General features: G+C 42.2%; 1 protein-coding gene across 1 annotated transcript in view; it reads right to left on the bottom strand.

Moving 5' to 3' along the window:
• Nucleotides 1-20442, bottom strand: part of MARK1 (microtubule affinity regulating kinase 1) — a 131133-nt gene that overhangs the window by 34393 nt on the left and 76298 nt on the right. Inside the window, exons 4-6 of the mRNA XM_075863359.1 lie at nt 12398-12446; nt 11345-11410; nt 2166-2236 (exon numbers count right to left, since the gene is read on the bottom strand). Coding sequence (XP_075719474.1) covers nt 2166-2236; nt 11345-11410; nt 12398-12446 — 186 coding nt within the window. The remainder of the gene's footprint in view (nt 1-2165; nt 2237-11344; nt 11411-12397; nt 12447-20442) is intronic.

The following is a 20442-nucleotide window of genomic DNA, read 5'->3' as shown; positions in this document are numbered from 1 at the left end:
TACTGGCTGTCACCCAGCTTTCTAAGAAGCAGCATTAGTGGATTTGGCTTTGTCGATATCACTGAAGTCTGTATTTGAGACAGATCTTTTTTATTTAAAGTGTAACTAAACTTAAAAAACGTTTGACATGTCAGAAGTTTTGATCGGTAGGGGTCCGAGCACTGAGACCCCCATTGTTTGCTGAAACGAAGCGGCAGAGGCACTTGGGTGAGCGCTGCTCCGCTTCATTTCTGATCTGCATTCCTCGGAGCGGTGTACGGGCTCAATAGAAAGTCTACGAGTCCGTAAATCGCTCGCTCGGCTTTCCGAGGAAAGTCGATCAGAAACTAAGCGGCAGTTCGCTCACCCAAGTGCTTCTGCCGCTTCTCTTTAGCGATCATTGGGGGTCTCAGTGCTCGGACCTCCACCGATCAAAACTTCTGACATGTCACTATGATTTGTCAAAAGTTTTTTAAAAGTTTATTACCCTTTAAGATACATACAAAGACGTCCTTATAGAAATGAACAACAAGTTGCTGTATTTGCACTGAATGGATCCCACTACCAATCTGAGGGCCAAAATGTTGAGCGCAGTCTATGAAAGCGCCCGGCCGTCCCCCGAGTAGTCTCACCCACTGCACCAGGTTCTTGAGTATCTGAGACTGTCGTGAGACCTCTCCGGGCTGAGTGAAAGGCAGCGGATGCTATTTGCATTTACTGCATAACATAAGTGTCAGGCTCTGTTCACACTGGCATCATGGCTACTGTTTATAACGTGACGCTGTGCCGGATGTATTGCATGACAGATCCAAATAGTGACTGTCAGACCCCTACTTATATTGGGGTCTGTCTGGGCTGCACTAATCTTGCTCTCAAAAGTAATGGCAGATGTTGGGGGGGGGGGGGGGGTATCGGGCATATTGGATTTCAACACACCCCTTCCAGTCGGAAGAAATCGCATTCGACAGGTATATAAAAAGTATGGGCACCTTTAGTATGTAAAGGGTTTCCTAAAAAATGTCTGTCCCACATGATCCCAGAATATAGAAGCGGTGGGTAACATCAGAAGGTGCCGGTAAGGACGTTGGCATAGTCTAAGTCTCATTATTCTGCCTCCCCCAACAAGACATAGAAATGTCAGCACTCCCAGATATTCTCCTTCTTCCGAGACTCTACAAATGAGAGCGCGCGGACCTGGACGGTATCCAAATTGTAGTAAATGAAGAAATTATTTGGGCATCAGAAGGGTCTAATGATTGTGCAGTTCCTGAGATTTCCCAGTGTGACGAGTATTAATAGCGTTCACCCTACAGAATGCCAACAGCTGCCTCCCTGCACCAGCCAGCCGAGCAGCGGGCAGCAAAAGGGATCTAGTGCCAGAACTGGGCCTGATAGAAAATAATCCACCGGGGGAGGGATTTTCCATTCATACATGGCTGATTTTTCCCACTGGTGTATATCGTGTTAACTACTGCACTGCCAGGAGCCGGTGTTATGAATTGTGCACAATGTTGCAAATATTTTGCGTGACTGTTTTCCATTCACTTCCAGAGCGAATTTCAAAAAATGACTGGTTGCCCTTGGAAACAGACAGCAGTTTGGCTCCACCCTGCAGTCATGTGACCTAATAGTTTAGCGCTAATTCATCAGAGCTCCCACAGTGCTCTACCCTCTGGTAACAGGGCCTATGGATGTCAGAGGGGGGTCCACTATTTGTGTTGGAATGGAGAGCTGCTCTGGAGGGCCAGGCCCGTCCTTACAATGACAGTCATTCATGTAGTAGGATCTCTGCACAGACTGCAAACTCAGCTCTGCTACATCCGACTTAAATTTAGTAGTACACAGTGATTGAAAAAACTGCGGCCGGCCTCCTTGGAAATGACATGATACGTTCCAAGGCCGTTTTCTCAATGTCAATGCGGTAGCCGGTCCAGTTACGTTAACCAGCAAAGGAAACCAACTGCACACAAGCGGCTTTTAACACAGGCCTAAAAATAGCTCAGACCTCAGAATATCAATACAACCCCCACCATCCTCACCTCCCCCCTTCCCCGGCTTATTTTACACAGCAAGTCATACTCCGAGTGTGCGGTGAGCGGAGGTTAATTTAGAGCAGACCACCTGGAAAAGCTCCATGCGAAAGGACGTCACTCGGACTAAAAATAGCCGCTTCTTTCCTTCTTTACCTGCCTAAATTTCGCCCGCGCCTCCTTCTCCTTCATCCTCCCGTGGGCCACTAAATAATCAAACACTTCTCCTGCAAGAAACAAACACATTTATTACACACGGGTCATGACTGGACATGTTCAGCAAACGCAATTTAATTCATCTAGATCAGGAATAGAGAATATACTGCGTGATCCTGCGGAGGGCGATCACAGCGTTAACCCCCTCAATGCTGCAGCAAATCAACATCGCTCAAAAAAAAGGAAAAAAACGGAATTTTACAATCAAAACAGGGTCTTTATATCGCATTGTATAACTATATATATATATATATATATATATATATATACACCTCCTGTATGTTTCATTTTATAAACCACGGGGTAACAAAAGCCCCATTTAGACCCGTTCACACTGCGTTTATGGCCTCCGTTTAACGTATAAGCCGGGGAAAACTCTTGACATATACGGCAAACTGCGGCTGTGACTTATACCATGTCCGTCAACTTTTTTTTTTTTTTCTTTTTAGGGTCCCGTTAGATAGAAAATCGTATTCGACTACCTCAACAAAAAAATGTTCATCAGTCACCCACAGACATTTATGGGATACGTTAAACGTATACGTCATGAATTTTCATGACGCTATTCGTGACTTATACGTAAAACGGATGCCATTAAAGTCTACGGGTCACAGATGCCACTGTTAGGTATCGGTCACCCATAGACCCCCATGTTAGGGTTACAACTCCTATGGACACTTTGATGGCTGCCATTGATGGTTGTCACTCAGCATCAAAATTCACCTTGCGGTTCAAATGCGTTTTTTTTGCCGTGAATCGTGGCAAAACCGCACCATTTTGCCACAATTTTATGAATAATTCTCAGCTTTACCTGTGTCATATAATATATGTATCTATATCATGGTTCCATTTCTATAGACGTCTAAGGGTATGTGCACACACACTAATTACGTCCGTAATTGACGGACGTATTTCGGCCGCAAGTACCGGACCGAACACAGTGCAGGGAGCCGGGCTCCTAGCATCATAGTTATGTACGATGCCAGGAGTCCCTGCCTCTCCGTGGAACTGCTGTCCCGTACTGAAAACATGATTACAGTACGGGACAGTTGTCCTGCAGAGAGGCAGGGACTCCTAGCATCGTACATAACTATGATGCTAGGAGCCCGGCTCCCTGCACTGTGTTCGGTCCGGGACTTGCGGCCGAAATACGTCCGTAAATTACGGACGTAATTAGTGTGTGTGCACATACCCTTATCAGTGATGTCATATTATGGGCGGAGACATAATTTTCCATTTCCTGGTGACATCACATTTACATGAATCATTAATCGTGTAACTAGACGAGAGTTCCCACGCTAAATTCACCTGTCTCGTCCCGCTAGCCGTAAGCGATAACAAGTAGCTGCATGACTTAATGTACAGAGGAACGCCGATGCAGCTGTAACATGATACGGGATGAAGTGATTGGCTTGGAATCCAACTACTGTCCTGTTACGCAGCTGGATGGATGAAGCTTTGCCAAATTCTCCATTACACTTAAACAGTATAATTAAGTTAAAACCCTGATGTCTTCACTCTCCAAGGCTTTTCCAGAACTTACCTCCACTTCTACCAACTGTTTAATCTGCAGAAAATATTAAAGGGGCTGCATGAAGTTAGAAAAGAATGGCTGCCATACGCCTGAAACAGCGCCACTCTTGTCCATAGGCTGTGTCTGGTACTGCAGCACAGTCTAAATCACTTGTATGGAGCTGAGCTGCAATGCTAGACACAACCTGTGGATAAGAGTGGCACTGTTTTTGAAATAAAGCAGACATATTATTCTAATGACATACAAATCCTTTAGGCACGTTTGCAGATTCTTCTCTGAACTGATTTTCAGTAACATTGTACCATTTTCACCAATCACATCCGAAGCGGTCATCAAAACAGAGTTGGAAACAGACTGCGGATTAGCTACACTGCACATAACTAGTAGTGCAGAGGTAGTAGCCGCAGCCCGGCCCAGCTGTCCGAGGGGGACCCTAAACCCCTCTGCCTATATACACCAGTATTGTAAATGTCCCATGTTATGTGGGAGCCCTGTTACAGATTTAGCATTGGGGCACAAGTTATGCCTCTGCTCTGGGATATTACAAAAATTCTAAATGCAGCTTTGGATGTGAATGGAGTATAAGATAAAATGTGAAGCAAAATCAATATGTTTCTGTAAACTTACTAAACATTAGATGTAAATTTCTTATGTCAAATGTTGCTAAAAGTGCAGCTAGAGGTCTACACGAATATGTAATAGGGTTATAATGAGTATTCCCACATTGTAATGTACACCAGTCTGGGGAAGGACTTCGTATTCGTCTTGCATATTTCTACCTTGCAGCCGTTCCTGGCGTTAAAATTTTACCTGTATTCTCATATTTTGCAACCCTGTTGTACAGGGGTGTATCTGTAGTGGGTGCAGAGGTAGCAGTCACTCCTGGGCCCTGGTGCTTAAGGGGGTCCAAAGGCCCCTCTGCCACATCAGAAACCACTAGTAATATAATATAAATGGCACAGGTATGTGGGGGGTAATGCATTCAATGAACTTTAAGGTCTGCCTCTGCTATGTACATCAGAGTGAAACACCTTCAAGGCTCATGCAAAATGGTCAAATAAACAAACAAATATTAGTGCAAGAAAAAGTATAACGAAAATGTAAAACAACTTGAAGAAAATGTAAAAAAAGCCCCCGTCATGTGCATTAAAAATGTGAAAACTGTTTTTTAATATCTTACTTCCCTACTGAGATATGAGGACTTGAAGTTACAGGCCCAATCCTGAGGCTGACCTACCGAGAGATTCTAATAACTTGTCAGGTGCAGGAGACATTGAGCGTGTCCAAATCACACATATGTCCCCACATATATGCACACCGCAACGTTTTTGGTCATTTGGACAACACTGAACCTGCCAGAACAGGAAAATGTCATGACAATCTCTCAGTAGTGCAGCCTCAGGCTTCGGGCCTGTAACTCAACGGAATCATATCTCAGCAAAGAAGTGAGATATTACAAAACGGTTTTCACATATGAGGTGGCATAAGGAAGACAAAAGCTTAGGGAGCGGCAGCAAATTTATTATGACGCATAAGGTATCTTGATAAGTGTGCCGCAATTTGCGCCATTTTTGTCAACTCTTAAAAAGGTATTCCCATCTCAGAAATGTAAGGCATATCCACAGGTCCCAACAATCTTTAGTCCCACATCAGACATCAACAAAATGGCGGCCCCCGCACAATATTGTTCTTTTTTCCGTTTTTGTGCATTTTGTTTAGGAAGAACTTATAAATCAGCACCACACCAGGGAAGGTAATGAAGACGTAACTCACGACCACACATTCGATATTATTCCGGATCACCTCATATTCTGCATTTGTATCGATCTAGACAAAGCTAAATTGGAATCGCAGGACAAGGTCGGCAAATTATATCACCCTACAAGAAAAGCTCCTTCCTGACTCCAGTGAATCAGCGTCTGTCTGCATCAATACTGACCGTCACCGGCTCAGCACTCTCCTGTCCGAGGAACCGGCTCTGTCTGTCAGCGCAATTATGGAGAAATACCGTATGGACACGTGACTGTGCGCAAAATAATTGTCTTGATTAGATTATATTTAGTATTTTCCGGAAGATTTGGTATCTGTCAATTTTAAAGGGAGACTAAACCTAGGAAATAAACCATCAGAATACAGATACCTGACTGATATGTCATACACTGCGAGCTCCGAATGTAAAAAATCCTGTAGAAATCTGGCAAAGAAATCAAGGAATCATCTACTCCTGCTGCAGTCCATGTTTACCTAGGGACTCTCTGAAAGGGGCAGGGCATGACTAAAGAGGCGGAGCTTAGAATGTCTGGCCCGGTCTCCACTGCAGATAGTAGTGTAATGGGAAATCAAATTTTGCCTTGCAACTAGGACACAGAGACAGAAATTGGAATAAATATTTGCCTGTGCCCAAAATTGCCGGCCCCTACACAAAGTCAGCGCCCCCCCCCCCCCTATTCTTTCTGTTACTCAATACAGTCAATTTAAATGTAACTTCTCCAGTCACTACCAAAGCTGCATTCAAACTCTGCTGGTGGCTGCTTGGGACTTAAAGGGGTATTCCCATCTCGGACATTTATGGCATATCCACAGAGCGTAACCTATAGGATTTCCATGTGGGATGAGCATTTGAGGCCCCATAAACAAGTCCGTTTACTGTAACATGTTCTTTGATGAATGTCTGCGGGATTATATGATCTACTGGAAGTGCAGAGTCACCAGTCATCTGCCTGTCATGGCGGCTGTGGGTACGGAGACGACCAGTCGATGCTTTCTTGCTATCCCCTCCAGGCACGCTTCAGCCAGTCATGAGAAAAACTTCTAAACCACAGGAGACGGATAATGAGGCGAAAGGCAAACTTGCCGGGGGCTATAAATGTCGCCCGCTGACTGTATTATTAGCATATCGCTGCTCACAATCCATCAATGTGAATTGACTTGTGTTCTGGTAGACAACAAGCAGCTTTGTAGTATAAGCCATTTTATTTCACTTAGTACCACATTATACTATATAGCAATCCCTATCTCTCAGGATATATAGAGGAACCTTATACATTGCATGTGGCCACCTCGAGATAACACCTATAAAGAGGTTCTCCACGTCCATTTATTATTAGAAAAATCTAATTAAGACGTGCTGCTCTGTCGGTGTCAGTCTACACTGTAGTATTCTAGCATTCTATTCAAGAACCAGGGGCAAAACTCTGGGACCCGGCCGATCATAAGAATGAATGGACCCGGATTCGCACAGCGGCGATCCTGGGTAGGCAACTGCAACACAGCCGCATTAGTCTGTATTGTAGTTCCCTGTGCAGTGAATGGTCGGGAGTGACGCTCTGCAGGGAAAATCTGAAGTGAGTGCGGTCACACAGCGAGGAGCAGTTTTGAATGGAGCAGAGGTCGGAAATGCATGTTGCTGCTCCATTCAAAGTCTATAGCAGTGATCGTGTGGGTCCCAGCGATCAGACATTTATTACCGATCCTGTGTATCGCTGATAAATGTGCGTTGTGGGAAAACCTCTTTAACCAGTAGTTCGTGAGAAGCAGCCGTAAAGGTCCTTAAAAAGGTTCTCTACCTAAAAATTGCTAAGTCACTTCAGACAGACTGGTTGCTAGGGAAACAGGGCCTAACATTTAGTATTTAATATGGCGTTGCCAGGCAGTGCTTCCATAGCAACAAGTCTCTCTCACCTTAGTCAGTATGTCTTTAGCTCAGAGATAAAGTCAACTCCAATACACCTAAGAAAACCCCACCTCACCCCACCCAGCAAGAACAAAACTAAGCACAGAGGGAGGGAGCAGGACATTTTGCTCTTATATACCCCACCCCTAACCAATCCTAGGCTACCCATGGAAAATGGGTGCTCATCCAGCTAACCCTATAATACCTAAAGGGACATTTCACCGTGCTATATAAAACCAGACCTAAACCTAGACGTCTGATAGGCGGTAGTCCTACCTCTAGGACCCACAGGGGTACCAACAACGAGAAGCACCGAGTTCCCGTTCCCGCCTGGACACTTTCTGTAGAAATTAATGGGATCATCCAGTAAATGTGAAGGCTCGGCTGTTTTTGACAGTCCCGGTAAGCGATGGTTTTTCATTATCGGAGATTCACGGGGTTATGGATTTCCAATAGAAACTAAAGGAGTCTGTCTTTTTGCTGAATAGCAGGACACGGTAATTCACGAAAATCATGAGAGGCTTTTGATCTAATACCCTTTAGACCGGGGATCCACGGTGATATTTGGTACGCCACTATCTCACTAACGTGTAGATCGCAGTGCGCTATCGCACGGTATTGCGTGTAATGTATTTCTATGTGGCGCAAGGAAACCAATGTCCATGTGATGTCCGGCGAAATGAGTCCATAATATATGCGGACAACGTCTCGTCAAATTAAAGCGCAATACCAGACATTATTAATATTCATTTGCAGGGAAGGGAAAATTACCATATAAATGTGGTTCATCCTATAAATTTTTTATTCTTGTAGGACTGTGGGTAGGACCGACCTGTCTATGGGGTAAATTCCTATGTTGCTGAGCACCGTGATCTTCATGTAACGTGCGGTCCCTATAAATGTGCTGCTTACACGGTTTTCCCCCCGGCGCAGTGTTATTTTATGTTGTTGTCTTGCACTATAACATTTATGTTGTTTTGGCAGCGCAGGCAAATGGTGGTTGGCTCGCTGGGTTACCAAATTTGCTTGGCGTGGCGATGAACCGCCCAGACAACATCTAGCCCTTTTCCATGCCGGGATGTTGACATGTGGCTACGTCGTCTCTTGGCGGCGCTTTCTTTATATAAAAAATAAACGATGCTCCCGCCCATGTGTGTGTTCTGTGGGCCGGAAAGTCCAGTGAGACAAGCTGAGGTTACGAGCGGACAGTGAGAGAGTGAAGCTGCTGGTGGAGCGGACGGCAGGAGTGTGGAGCCTGAGTCTGAGCCTCCTCACTGTGTAGCGAAAACAGCTCCCAGGTGTGTGTGGTGCTTCGCTGTGTGGGTGACTGGCAGGATCCTCGCCTACCCAGGTGTGTGTGGTGCATTGCTGTGTGGGTGATGGGCAGGATCCTCGCCTACCTAAGTGTGTGATGCTTCGCGGTGTAGGTGGCGGGCAGGATCCTCCCCTACCCAGGTGTGTGTTTTGCATCGTTGTGTGGGTGACTGGCAGGATCCTCGCCTATCCAGGTGTGTGTGTGGTGCTTCGCTGTGTGGGAGACGGGGCAGGATCCTCGCCTATTCAGGTGTGTCTGTTGCATTGCTGTGTGGGTGACTGGCAGGATCCTCCCCTACCCAGGTTTGTGTGGTACATCGCTGTGTGGGTGACGGGCAGGATCCCCCCCACCCAGGTGTGTGTTTTGCATCGTTGTGTGGGTGACGGGCAGGATCCTCGCCTACCTATGTGTGTGGTGCATCGCGGTGTAGGTGACGGGCAGGATCCTCCCCTACCCAGGTGTGTGTTTTGCATCGTTATGTGGGTGACGGGCAGGATCCTCGCCTACCTATGTGTGTGGTGCATCGTGGTGTAGGTGACGGGCAGGATCCTCCCCTACCCAGGTGTGTGTTTTGTATCGTTGTGTGGGTGACGGGCAGGATCCTCGTCTTCCCAGGTGTGTGTTTTGTATCGTTGTGTGGGTGACGGGCAGGATCCTCGTCTTCCCAGGTGTGTGTTTTGCATCGATGTGTGGGTGACGGGCAGGATCCTCGTCTTCCCAGGTGTGTGTTTTGTATCGTTGTGTGGGTGGACTTCCCACATGTGAGAGCAAGAGTAAAGCAGAGCAGCAAACCAGTAGATCCATCCATGCTAGGCCATAAATCTGCTCAGGACGTGCCCCTGTATCAGGGAGGATTGCCCCTGATTCTGTCCTGCGAGTGAGAAAGCCGTCATCCGCCTGCCTGAATCATAGATTGTTCCTCTCAAGTGTGAGGGCTAGTGTGGCCGGGTGGGGAGTTAACACCGGCCTCAGTAAACACTGTTTTTGCCATGGCTCCTGTCTCCGTATGATACATTCTGAATGTCACTTCCATCACGCCTCAGGATGGAGCCCGGATTTTATTCTCTTATGCTGCCATGTGTGCTAATTATCGCCCCCTGCTGATTGAAGAGCCCTCTCTATTCACCCCTCTACCTCAATGCCTATGAAGGCCGATGGAAAGTGGATATCTAGATAAGACTACTACGTTACAGTGAATGTCCACCTTTTAACACTATGCTGTTTTACGTGGCGATTAATTTCTTAATATCTATATAGCTCTCTTTTTTTCTAAAATTGACATATAGGGAAATTATAAAATTCTGGTTGCCTGCAGTCACCACTAGGGGGAGCTTACTGCATATGGTTTCATTATTGATTTCAATGTATAAACAGTGAGCTCCCCCTAGTGGTGGCTGCAGGAATCAAGAATGTTATTTTTTCACGCCATGTCTATGCAGAGGATTTGGAGCCCTGTATCAGAAAAACGGAACGCAGACCGCTAAAAATATATATTAACAAATCAATCAGCACATTATTTTAAATCTCTTTAGCTAAAAAAAAACCACTGATTTGGACAAGTCTAAGGCTCTGTTCACATACCGTTTGTGCCTTCCTGACTTTAACCTCCGATAGAAGCCTGCAACGTATGCCACTGTATAGGCATACATTTTCCATAGGACCACATATTAAAACATTTTTTTTACTGTATTTCTCAGTTTTGTAGAGCAGGGATAAATACCGGCCCAGCGTATGCCCAAAAAACCCAAAACATTGTCATATCCTGGTGGTATGGGGCCCTATGGTACATTCGGTGTATAAGTTGGGAGCTTTCCTGGCGAATACGCAGAATAGAGTTCACAAACGGTATGTGAACAGAGCCTAACATTGTAAATATAAAAAAGTAATTGGAAAAAACTGCATTTGTAAAAAAAAAAGTTGTAAAGGAAACAAATAAAGGAAACAAATATTATAAAATGAACCCCACCAAAGATATTGAAAACAATAAAATGCCTAAAACCCATCATTTTATTCAAAATGTCACCCCCATCATGCCTCAGGACGGAGCACGGATTTATTTAAATTATTATTTTGTTTTTACCCAGGTACTAACCTGATCAGGAGACCCCGATTATTACCTCAAACTGCTAATAAGAACATATGGAAAAAAGCAACCAAGTCATAGGAATTGATAAAACTGCAGGTTATTGAAAAGATATCTGCTAATAAAGAGCCTAAAAGATCAAAAAGAAAAAAGATGAATATAATAACCCAATTCAAATTAATAATAGAAGCAGCGTTAGGCGAGGGCTGGGCAGGAAATGTAGTTGCGCGCCTTCATGCAACTTTTACAGCACACAACAGGCTCAATAGGAGTCACAGAACTATATAAACTGCAACACCGAGTTGCACAAAAATTGCAGATGAAGCAGTCGTGCAAAATGTTGGTCGCCATTCCCCATTTGAATCAAGGTGGGAAAAGGAGCATCACTTAAATAGTGTTAAAGTTGCATCCGGCGACTCAGGTCTCACAACCTTCCTGTGCCAATGTCATTGTTTAGCACCAGTCCCGGTATACAGATACATGAGGATTGTTCATAGTGTGATATAAGACTCACCTCCACTTGCATACTCCATTATTAAGTATAACGTCTTCTCAGTTTCTATCACTTCGAAGAGCTTAACTGAAAGAAAGAGAAAGAGAGTTCATGAACGAGTAGTGAGGAGTTCTTTTCATAAGTCATTTTCCATATAGCCTGGCATCATTCAGGTTTTGCAAACCAGGCTCAAGTGCGTACATGTCAGAGAGGGAGTCTATGCCCATGTGGCCCGCGATGCTGTTCTGTGCGGCCTTCAACCATCCAGGCAAAAAAAGTTACTGTGTTATGTCCCGTTCAGGCCTGCGGGGGCAGTGCAGGAATGGTATACTCGCTCTCTTCGAATCCCTGTGTCATGCACTGTCCCCTCAGACCCTGCACTAGGCATAATGCAGCGCATCAGTTTTACCCACAATGAAATTTTTCAAGGGATATTCCCATCTGAGACATTTATGGCATTCTCAGCCTGTTTCTCTGTTTTCTTAATAGGTGGTCCCAAAAGCAGAACCCCCACCTGTCAGACATTTATACCATATACTGTTGATAAGCCATAATGTCCCAGATGGAAATACCTCTTTAAGCTTTATTGTGGCCCTTTGGTGCAGTACAATCTGACAATTTGGCCCTTGGACCAGAAAACGTTGTACACCCCTGCCAGATCGATCGATCGATATAAGATAGATCGATCGATATTAGATAGATAGATAGATAGATAGATAGATAGATATGAGATAGATAGATATGAGATAGATAGATAGATAGATAGATAGATAGATAGATAGATAGATAGATAGATAGATAGATAGATAGATAGATATGAGATAGATAGATATGAGATAGATAGATAGATATGAGATAGATAGATAGATAGATAGATAGATAGATAGATAGATAGATAGATAGATAGATAGATAGATAGATAGATAGATAGATAGATATGAGATAGATAGATAGATATGAGATAGATAGATATGAGATAGATAGATAGATAGATATGAGATAGATAGATAGATAGATAGATAGATAGATAGATAGATAGATAGATAGATAGATAGATAGATAGATAGATCTTACCAATATTTGGGTGATTTAAGATCTTCATTATTCGGACTTCCCGAAATAACTGTAAAAAAAATTTGAAAGCGACAATTATAATTTATAAACTACTGGAAAATTTTGGCAGAATCAGGCAGCGCTAATTCAAAAACATCCTATATTATAAAAACCCCAGCGGCTGCAATCCGGATGACGTGAAGTTTTTCAAAATGCACCGCACCCCATATCTACTTCTGTTCCCTACAAGCCCAATCCCTCCTCAACTTCAAAAATACAAATATTAGGATCGGTCACTTGGCGAGTTCTATACAGCATATTAATCAAGTCATATCATTTTGGTTCTGTAAAGAATTAACAGATGGACGACATACATACGGCAGTTATCAAAAAGTACGGAACAGATGGAAGGGAATAACACATGACTGTAGTATCAGACTACGCAGGATTTGTTTGTAGTCTGTAACCATGGAGACAAATAGGCCTGCATAGCAGCTGTAGACACAAACCAGTAAGAGATTTTTAATTAAGACTGTGCAGCGTTGCTTCATTTAATAAGATGCATTGTAGTAATAATTGGTTGTGAAGGTGGACATATCCTTTAAGGAGTACGATTTCTGGAAATTTACGGTATGAGCGCCAGATAAGGGAAGGCAGATTTCTACATTGAGATGAGACTCTGGTGAATATATTGGAGTATGATTGATATGAATAACCTGCTGTGGGTTTTACTTCATATATTTTAATCTTTTATGAATTCAGTTTTATTTCCTAGTATGAGAGAGTCGCTAATAGGTTTCATGATGGGTACACATGGCAGGTCGGGCGCCGCTTATCCATCTTTTTTTTTTTAACCAAAACCCTTTCAAGTGGAATGAATGCAGCTGCGTCCGCCGGGCGAGCAGTGATTTGCTGTGTGACTTGTGCATATGTCTCCCGGAGCTGAGGCTTTATGACAGCCAATAAAAGGCCTGTCTGGCCGGATATTTATTATGAGGCCTCCTGTATACGGGATATGCGGCTGCTCAGATGGAAGCGCACAAGTTATTAACTTTTACAACTCAGCTAATCATTTCTTCTCTAATGGGAGGGAGGGAGAAGGAACAGAGACATCCATAAAGCTCTATCTATAGAAGACGCGGAGCGCGATCTATACAAGCCCATAGACCAAATGTACTTGTTATTAACCCTTTCAGTGCCAATCATTAACAGAACAGAAATAACAGAATGTGATGTGCGTCTTAGATGGTTTTTATGTACACAATGCGCGGTAACATTATCCGATATTAACCGCACCAAAAATGTGGCTGGATTATCAGATGGTCATTGAAAAGCAAATCAAATGTAAAAAAACCATATTACTTATATTATTATATTACTTTTATTATTAGATTATTTGTATTATATTACTTCTATCACTTATATTACTTATATTATTATATTACTTATATCACTTGTATTATTATATTACTTGTATTACTTATATTATTATATTACTTATATTACTTGTATTATTATATTACTTGTATTATTATATTACTTGTATTATTATATTACTTGTATTATTATATTACTATATTATTTGTATTATTATATTACTATATTACTTGTATTATTATATTACTATATTATTATATTACTTGTATTATTATATTACTATATTATTTGTATTATTATATTACTATATTACTTGTATTATATTACTATATTATTATATTACTTGTATTATTATATTACTATATTATTTGTATTATATTACTTGTATTATTGTATTATTATATTACTTGTATTATTATATTACTATATTATTATATTACTTGTATTATTATATTACTTGTATTATTATATTACTATATTATTTGTATTATATTACTTGTATTATATTACTTATCGTACTTGTATTATTATATTACTATATTATTATATTACTTGTATTATATTACTTATCGTACTTGTATTATTATATTACTTGTATTATTATATTACTATATTATTGTATTGTATTATTATATTACTTGTATTATTGTATTGTATTATTATATTACTTGTATTATTATATTATTATATTACTTGTATTATAATACTTATCTTACTTGTATAAAATCACTGAATAAGCCATACTTACTCATATAGGCTGGTATAACACCTCCCGGCAGGACGCAGACAAACCACAATGCTACATAGAGGGAGATTACACATGTGCAATATACTGATGAAACACCCCATACTTGCCTACTGTTCATGGGGGGGGGGGGGGGGTGGCTGCTTAGTATTGTCATTTTACACCAATGTAGCTTTTATGAGAGCGCCAGTCACATGGGTGCATATAGCGCACCATGTTGGCTTACAGCCTATTAGTCACGCCCATAATATTAGAAGAGGCGGGCTGCCCAGCACCTTCTAAACCATTCACCCCCAGCACTAGACCTGGCTGCATCCTGAAAAGATATCCATGATACACGATAAAGATCAATGATAAACATGAGGTATTGGTTAATATTTTGGCCAAAATACGCAAGATTGCAACCCGCGTCAAGGGTCCCCATCGTATTGCGAGTCCCTACACTCCTATTACAAACAAATCACTGAAAAAGAACTCGATTAGTTTAAAATCACTGAATAGGCCGTACTGACTCATAAAGGCAGGTATACCACAGGTGCAGTATACTGATGAAAAATCTCCCTCTATGTAGCATTGTGGTTGGTCTGCGTCCTGCCGGGAGGTGGTATACCTGCCTATATGAGTAAGTATGGCCTATTCAGTGATTTTAAACTAATATAGTTATTTTTCCGTGAGTTATCTTACTTGTATTATTATATTACTTGTATTATTATATTACTATATTATTATATTACTTGTATTATTATATTACTATATTATTATATTACTTGTATTATTATATTACTATATTATTATATTACTTGTATTATATTACTTATATTAATTGTATTATTGTATTACTTATCTTACTTATATTATTATATTACTGTATTGTTCCTGGTCACAGAACTACATGATCCGATCACAAATCCCAGATTATCAGAATTTCCAGATGATCAATTGACAGATTAAAATTACATGAATTACCATAATCAATCTCTTCCTCACTCCCGGGACAGGAAGTCACATGTGAAAGGCCACTATGGCAAAGTTTATGGGGGACACTACGTCACTGTACATCAGGTGCCCTCCTGCACAGTTTATGGGGAGCCTACCGGCACATTTTAGGGGAACCCTCTGGCACAGTTTATGGGTGCCCTCCTGCACAATTATCAGGGCCTACAGAACAGTTTAGGGGGACCCTCCGGTACAGTTTATGGGGGGCTCTCTGGCAGTATATTGGGGGTCCTCTGGCACAGTTTATTGGGGGCCCTCTGGCACAGTTTATAGGGGGTCCTCCGGCAGTTTATTGGGGCTTTCAGCAGTTTATGGGGGCCTTCCGGCCATAGTTTATGGCGGGCTCTCTGGCACATTTTATAGGGGTCCTCTGGCACAGTTTATGGAAGCCTTCCGGCATAGTTTATGGGGGTCCTGACACAGTTCATGGGGGGCCCCTCTTGCACAGTTTAGAAGGTGTTATCCAACACAGTTTATAGGTGAGCCTTCCGGCACAGTTTACTAAAGGGCCCTCTGGCATAGTTTATCAGGACCTTCTGGAAATTTATGGAGGGGCTTCCGGCACAGTTTATCAGAGAATCCTGGAAGTTTATAGGGGGACCTCTAATACAGTTTATGGGGGGCACTCTAGCACAGAGATGGAAAGTGGACTGAATTGTAGGGCAGGGCTTTACACATCACATCTAAATTCTTCCTGAAGACTATCCTTGAAAGTTGGCAACTATCTGTGCACATGCAATATACATATTATAGTATACATATATACTACACTGTAGCATTGTGACACGACACCTCATTGTGGCCCAAAGCCAACGCAAGGGCCAAGAAAGAGTTACAAGATGCATCCCCTGTTACAGCAGTTTTTTTCATTTTTATCATAATTATTGTGAGTTTTTAAAAAATCTTTTCCCACGGAACCAGGTAATCACCTATTATGAGATCGCAAACGAATAGCTGAGCGGCTTCTTCTTGGAGTAGCTGACATCATCTCGCTGCATTCACCTTGGAGCCCGTATAAGACCGGCAAGGACCTCTATTTCTCTTATATCTTTATAGGTCTACCATTCTGTGCTGATTCATTTCATGAGCGCAGAACTCAAAATCCACTGCTTCCCTTCACATAGTCATAGATGTACATGATAAAGTTCTCACTGCCTGCGGTCGCCTCTAGGGGGAGCAATTTAGGACAATATAAATATGTTAATAGATGTAACAATTATCAGTCACACATACGATGTAATGTCTCTGGAGGATATAATAGTGCTGGAGTGATATAAGAGGAGCGGCTGATATCAGTCACATATGATGTAATGTCTCTGGAGGATATAATAGTACTGGAGTGTTATAAGAGGAGCGGCTGATATCAGTCACACATATGATGTAATGTCTCTGGAGGATATAATAGTACTGGAGTGATATAAGAGGAGCGGCTGATATCAGTCACATATGATGTAATGTCTCTGGAGGATATAATAGTACTGGAGTGATATAAGAAGAGTGGCTGATATCAGTCACATATATGATGTAATGTCTGGAGGATATAATAGTACTGGAGTGATATAAGAGGAGCGGCTGATATCAGTCACATATGATGTAATGTCTCTGGAGGATATAATAGTGCTGGAGTGATATAAGAGGAGCGGCTGATATCAGTCACACATGATGTAATGTCTCTGGAGGATATAATAGTGCTGGAGTGATATAAGAGGAGCGGATGATATCAGTCACACATATAATGTAATGTCTCTGGAGGATATAATAGTACTGGAGTTATATAAGAGGAGCGGCTGATATCAGTCACACATATGATGTAATGTCTCTGGAGTATATAATAGTACTGGAGTGTTATAAGAGGAGCGGCTGATATCAGTCACACATATGATGTAATGTCTCTGGAGGATATAATAGTGCTGGAGTTATATAAGAGGAGCGGCTGATATCAGTCACACATATGATGTAATGTCTCTGGAGGATATAATAGTGCTGGAGTGTTATAAGAGGAGCGGCTGATATCAGTCACACATATGATGTAATGTCTCTGGAGGATATAATAGTGCTGGAGTTATATAAGAGGAGCGGCTGATATCAGTCACACATATGATGTAATGTCTCTGGAGGATATAATAGTGCTGGAGTGTTATAAGAGGAGCGGCTGATATTAAAAAAATTAAAATAATTTAAAAAAAAACAATTATGGTTAACAATCAAATCAAGTTTTTGATTTTCCATTTATGTTTATAGTCTCGTCCCCTGCAGGAGCTTTTATATGTGTGCCGCTATTATGATACCAGGGCTGGGTGGTACTTTTATATGTGTGCCACTATTATGATACCAGGGCTGGGTGGTACTTTTATATGTGTGCCACTATTATGATACCAGGGCTGGGTGGTACTTTTATATGTGTGCCACTATTATGATACCAGGGCTGGGTGGTACTTTTATATGTGTGCCACTATTATGATACCAGGGCTGGGTGGTACTTTTATATGTGTGCCACTATTATGATACCAGGGCTGGGTGGTACTTTTATATGTGTGCCACTATTATGATACCAGGGCTGGGTGGTACTTTTATATGTGTGCCACTATTATGATACCAGGGCTGGGTGGTACTTTTATATGGCCACTGTGTCTGTCACTATTATATGGGCACAACAGCTGGTATTATTATTGGAGCGCTATCACGTCTGGTAAGAAAATGATGAAGCATTTTTCTATCCTTTTGTGTATTTTCTTTCTACCGATTTTCTAAATTTAAAAAAATAAATAAAAAAAGTGGGTTTGCGCTAAATGACTACCTCGCCCTCTGAACACCTACATCTACCATGCTCAATAGAGGCCGTTACTACTTAGAGTGGCACAGACAGCGGGTAACCAGGCAGGGGGACTTTTTTCTAGTTTATAGTCCGCCATGGTAATTACATCTCCAGCTCTGACCCAATAAACACGTACGCCTGTCAAGTGTCACCCCGTATTATGGCAGGACTCCGCCATATACAGGGCACAGCTGCTCCGCACAGAGACCGCACATAGGAAATGGAAGGGTGACCAGTTTACATGTGAACCACAGATCCCAGAACGGGGGTCACTAAGACTTTAGCATCTGGGGGGGGGGGGGGGTTGTAAAATCGATCTAAAATTAGGAGTCGGAATAACAGGTGCTATTTGTACGTGTCTTTCTGAGCGAGCTGAAGGTTTCATGTCGTCTCACACCCTGGAGGCTCTGCATTGTTCTATTAAAAGCCATTACACCTACATACGATCCAATTTAAGAAAGTTACATGTGATCCTACAGTATGCATGTGTCCTGGGCCTTTAATGTCACCATAGGCAGCGTCCCTGCGGATAGGAACCCAACAGTCACCTGAGAAAATAACCGACTGCTATGTACGTGTATTACTAGCATCATCCCTGGTATGGTGGCACTTAACTCCGAAGTGCTAAAAACACATAAAGCTGTACTATGTGGGGGGGCTAGGATAGAACTAGCGAGAATACGACGAGGCTTGTGTGCATTCATATCTACCATACACCCTTTATACCTAGAACATGCACAAAATACCCCGGCCCCATAACAATTATATGGACACTACATGGCGTCCGATTGTCATGGGGCCCGAAGTGATCCCCACACAACCTGACTCCTCAAAAATAGCTCTGGGGACTGCAGGAACTGAATCACAACCATTTACCAGGACTTGAACGGCCCTCACAGAGAGTAGGGACTTAACTGGCATGAAGTTTTCCAGCCCCTCTGATTGACATTTTTGGTGGTTTAGTGGAAGCAATTGCACCCATCAGTTCAGCGTTTTTTAGGGCATAATACAACACCCTAAAGGAAATCCTTCAAAAGCAATGGGCTGCAGAGGTGGGACCCGCATCTATCTGACATTTATGACATATCCTTTGGGCCTTGTTCACATAACGCTCAAAACATAACTACGTGTAAACGTGTCAAAACCGCTAGCATTTTTGTAAAGCGCTTTTTAAAATACAGGCACCTTTGGGGTGTTTATGTCGCATTTTTAGATGCGTTTTCGGTGCTTTTTTTGGCGCGTGATTAGGACTCCCATTGACTATGGGAAATAGGCACATTTTACATGCCAAAGAATTGACCTGACGATTCTTTTTTCACAAGTTTTTTAAACACGCGCGTGTAAAAAAAAGAGTTATATGCACTAACAATGCCCTTTCCCATGAATGTCAATGGGAGGCTTAAATCATGCGTTTTTGAAACACGTTTTTCGGTGCCTAAGGCTTCGTTCACATCTGCATTGGAGGTTCCGTCAATATTCGGTCAAAAATTCTGGACTGAATAGTGAAGCATGCAGCGCTATTTAGTCTGGCAAAATGACCGAAACCATGACGGAAGAACCCATTAAAGTCATGCAACGGATTCTGGTGCTTTTTTTAATTTTTCCTACGACTGAACAGAGAAACGGAAAACTAATGCAGATGTGAACAAAGCCTTAGACAAGATTCGCAAAGTGAAGTATATACACTAAAGTTACTGTATATATCAAAAGTGCAGAATTGTGCTGCGGATAAGTCTGAACATTTGAGCACATTGAGAGGGATTTCCAAAGAAAAATGTACCAGAATTCTGGTTCAAATTACGGCCAAAAAATTACGTACATGCCGTGCGCCAAGTTTATTATGTGTTTAAGACACTTTTTTTCCACCTCGCAAAGGGAATGGCTAAGAGGAGACGTAAAATGCGCCAGATTTATTAATGGCGTGCACCAGAAGAGAGTCTAACATGTCAAACGTATCATACAGCGTGCTCCACTGTGAATAATTTGGCGCACTTTCTGTCCATCTGGTCTAGTTGTATACTGTCTACATTGAGCAGCCTTTGGGAACCTACAGGTTTGGGCCACACTTTATAGTTTAGTAAACCATTAAAATGGAAGTCCACATTGTGGTAAAGGAGCACTAAAGTCCGCAAC

Source organism: Rhinoderma darwinii, chromosome 4 (genome assembly GCF_050947455.1).
Source record: "Rhinoderma darwinii isolate aRhiDar2 chromosome 4, aRhiDar2.hap1, whole genome shotgun sequence".
Lineage (NCBI taxonomy): Eukaryota > Metazoa > Chordata > Amphibia > Anura > Rhinodermatidae > Rhinoderma > Rhinoderma darwinii.
The sequence above is the reverse complement of the archived record's forward strand: the minus strand, read 5'-3'. Positions and strand labels throughout refer to the sequence as shown.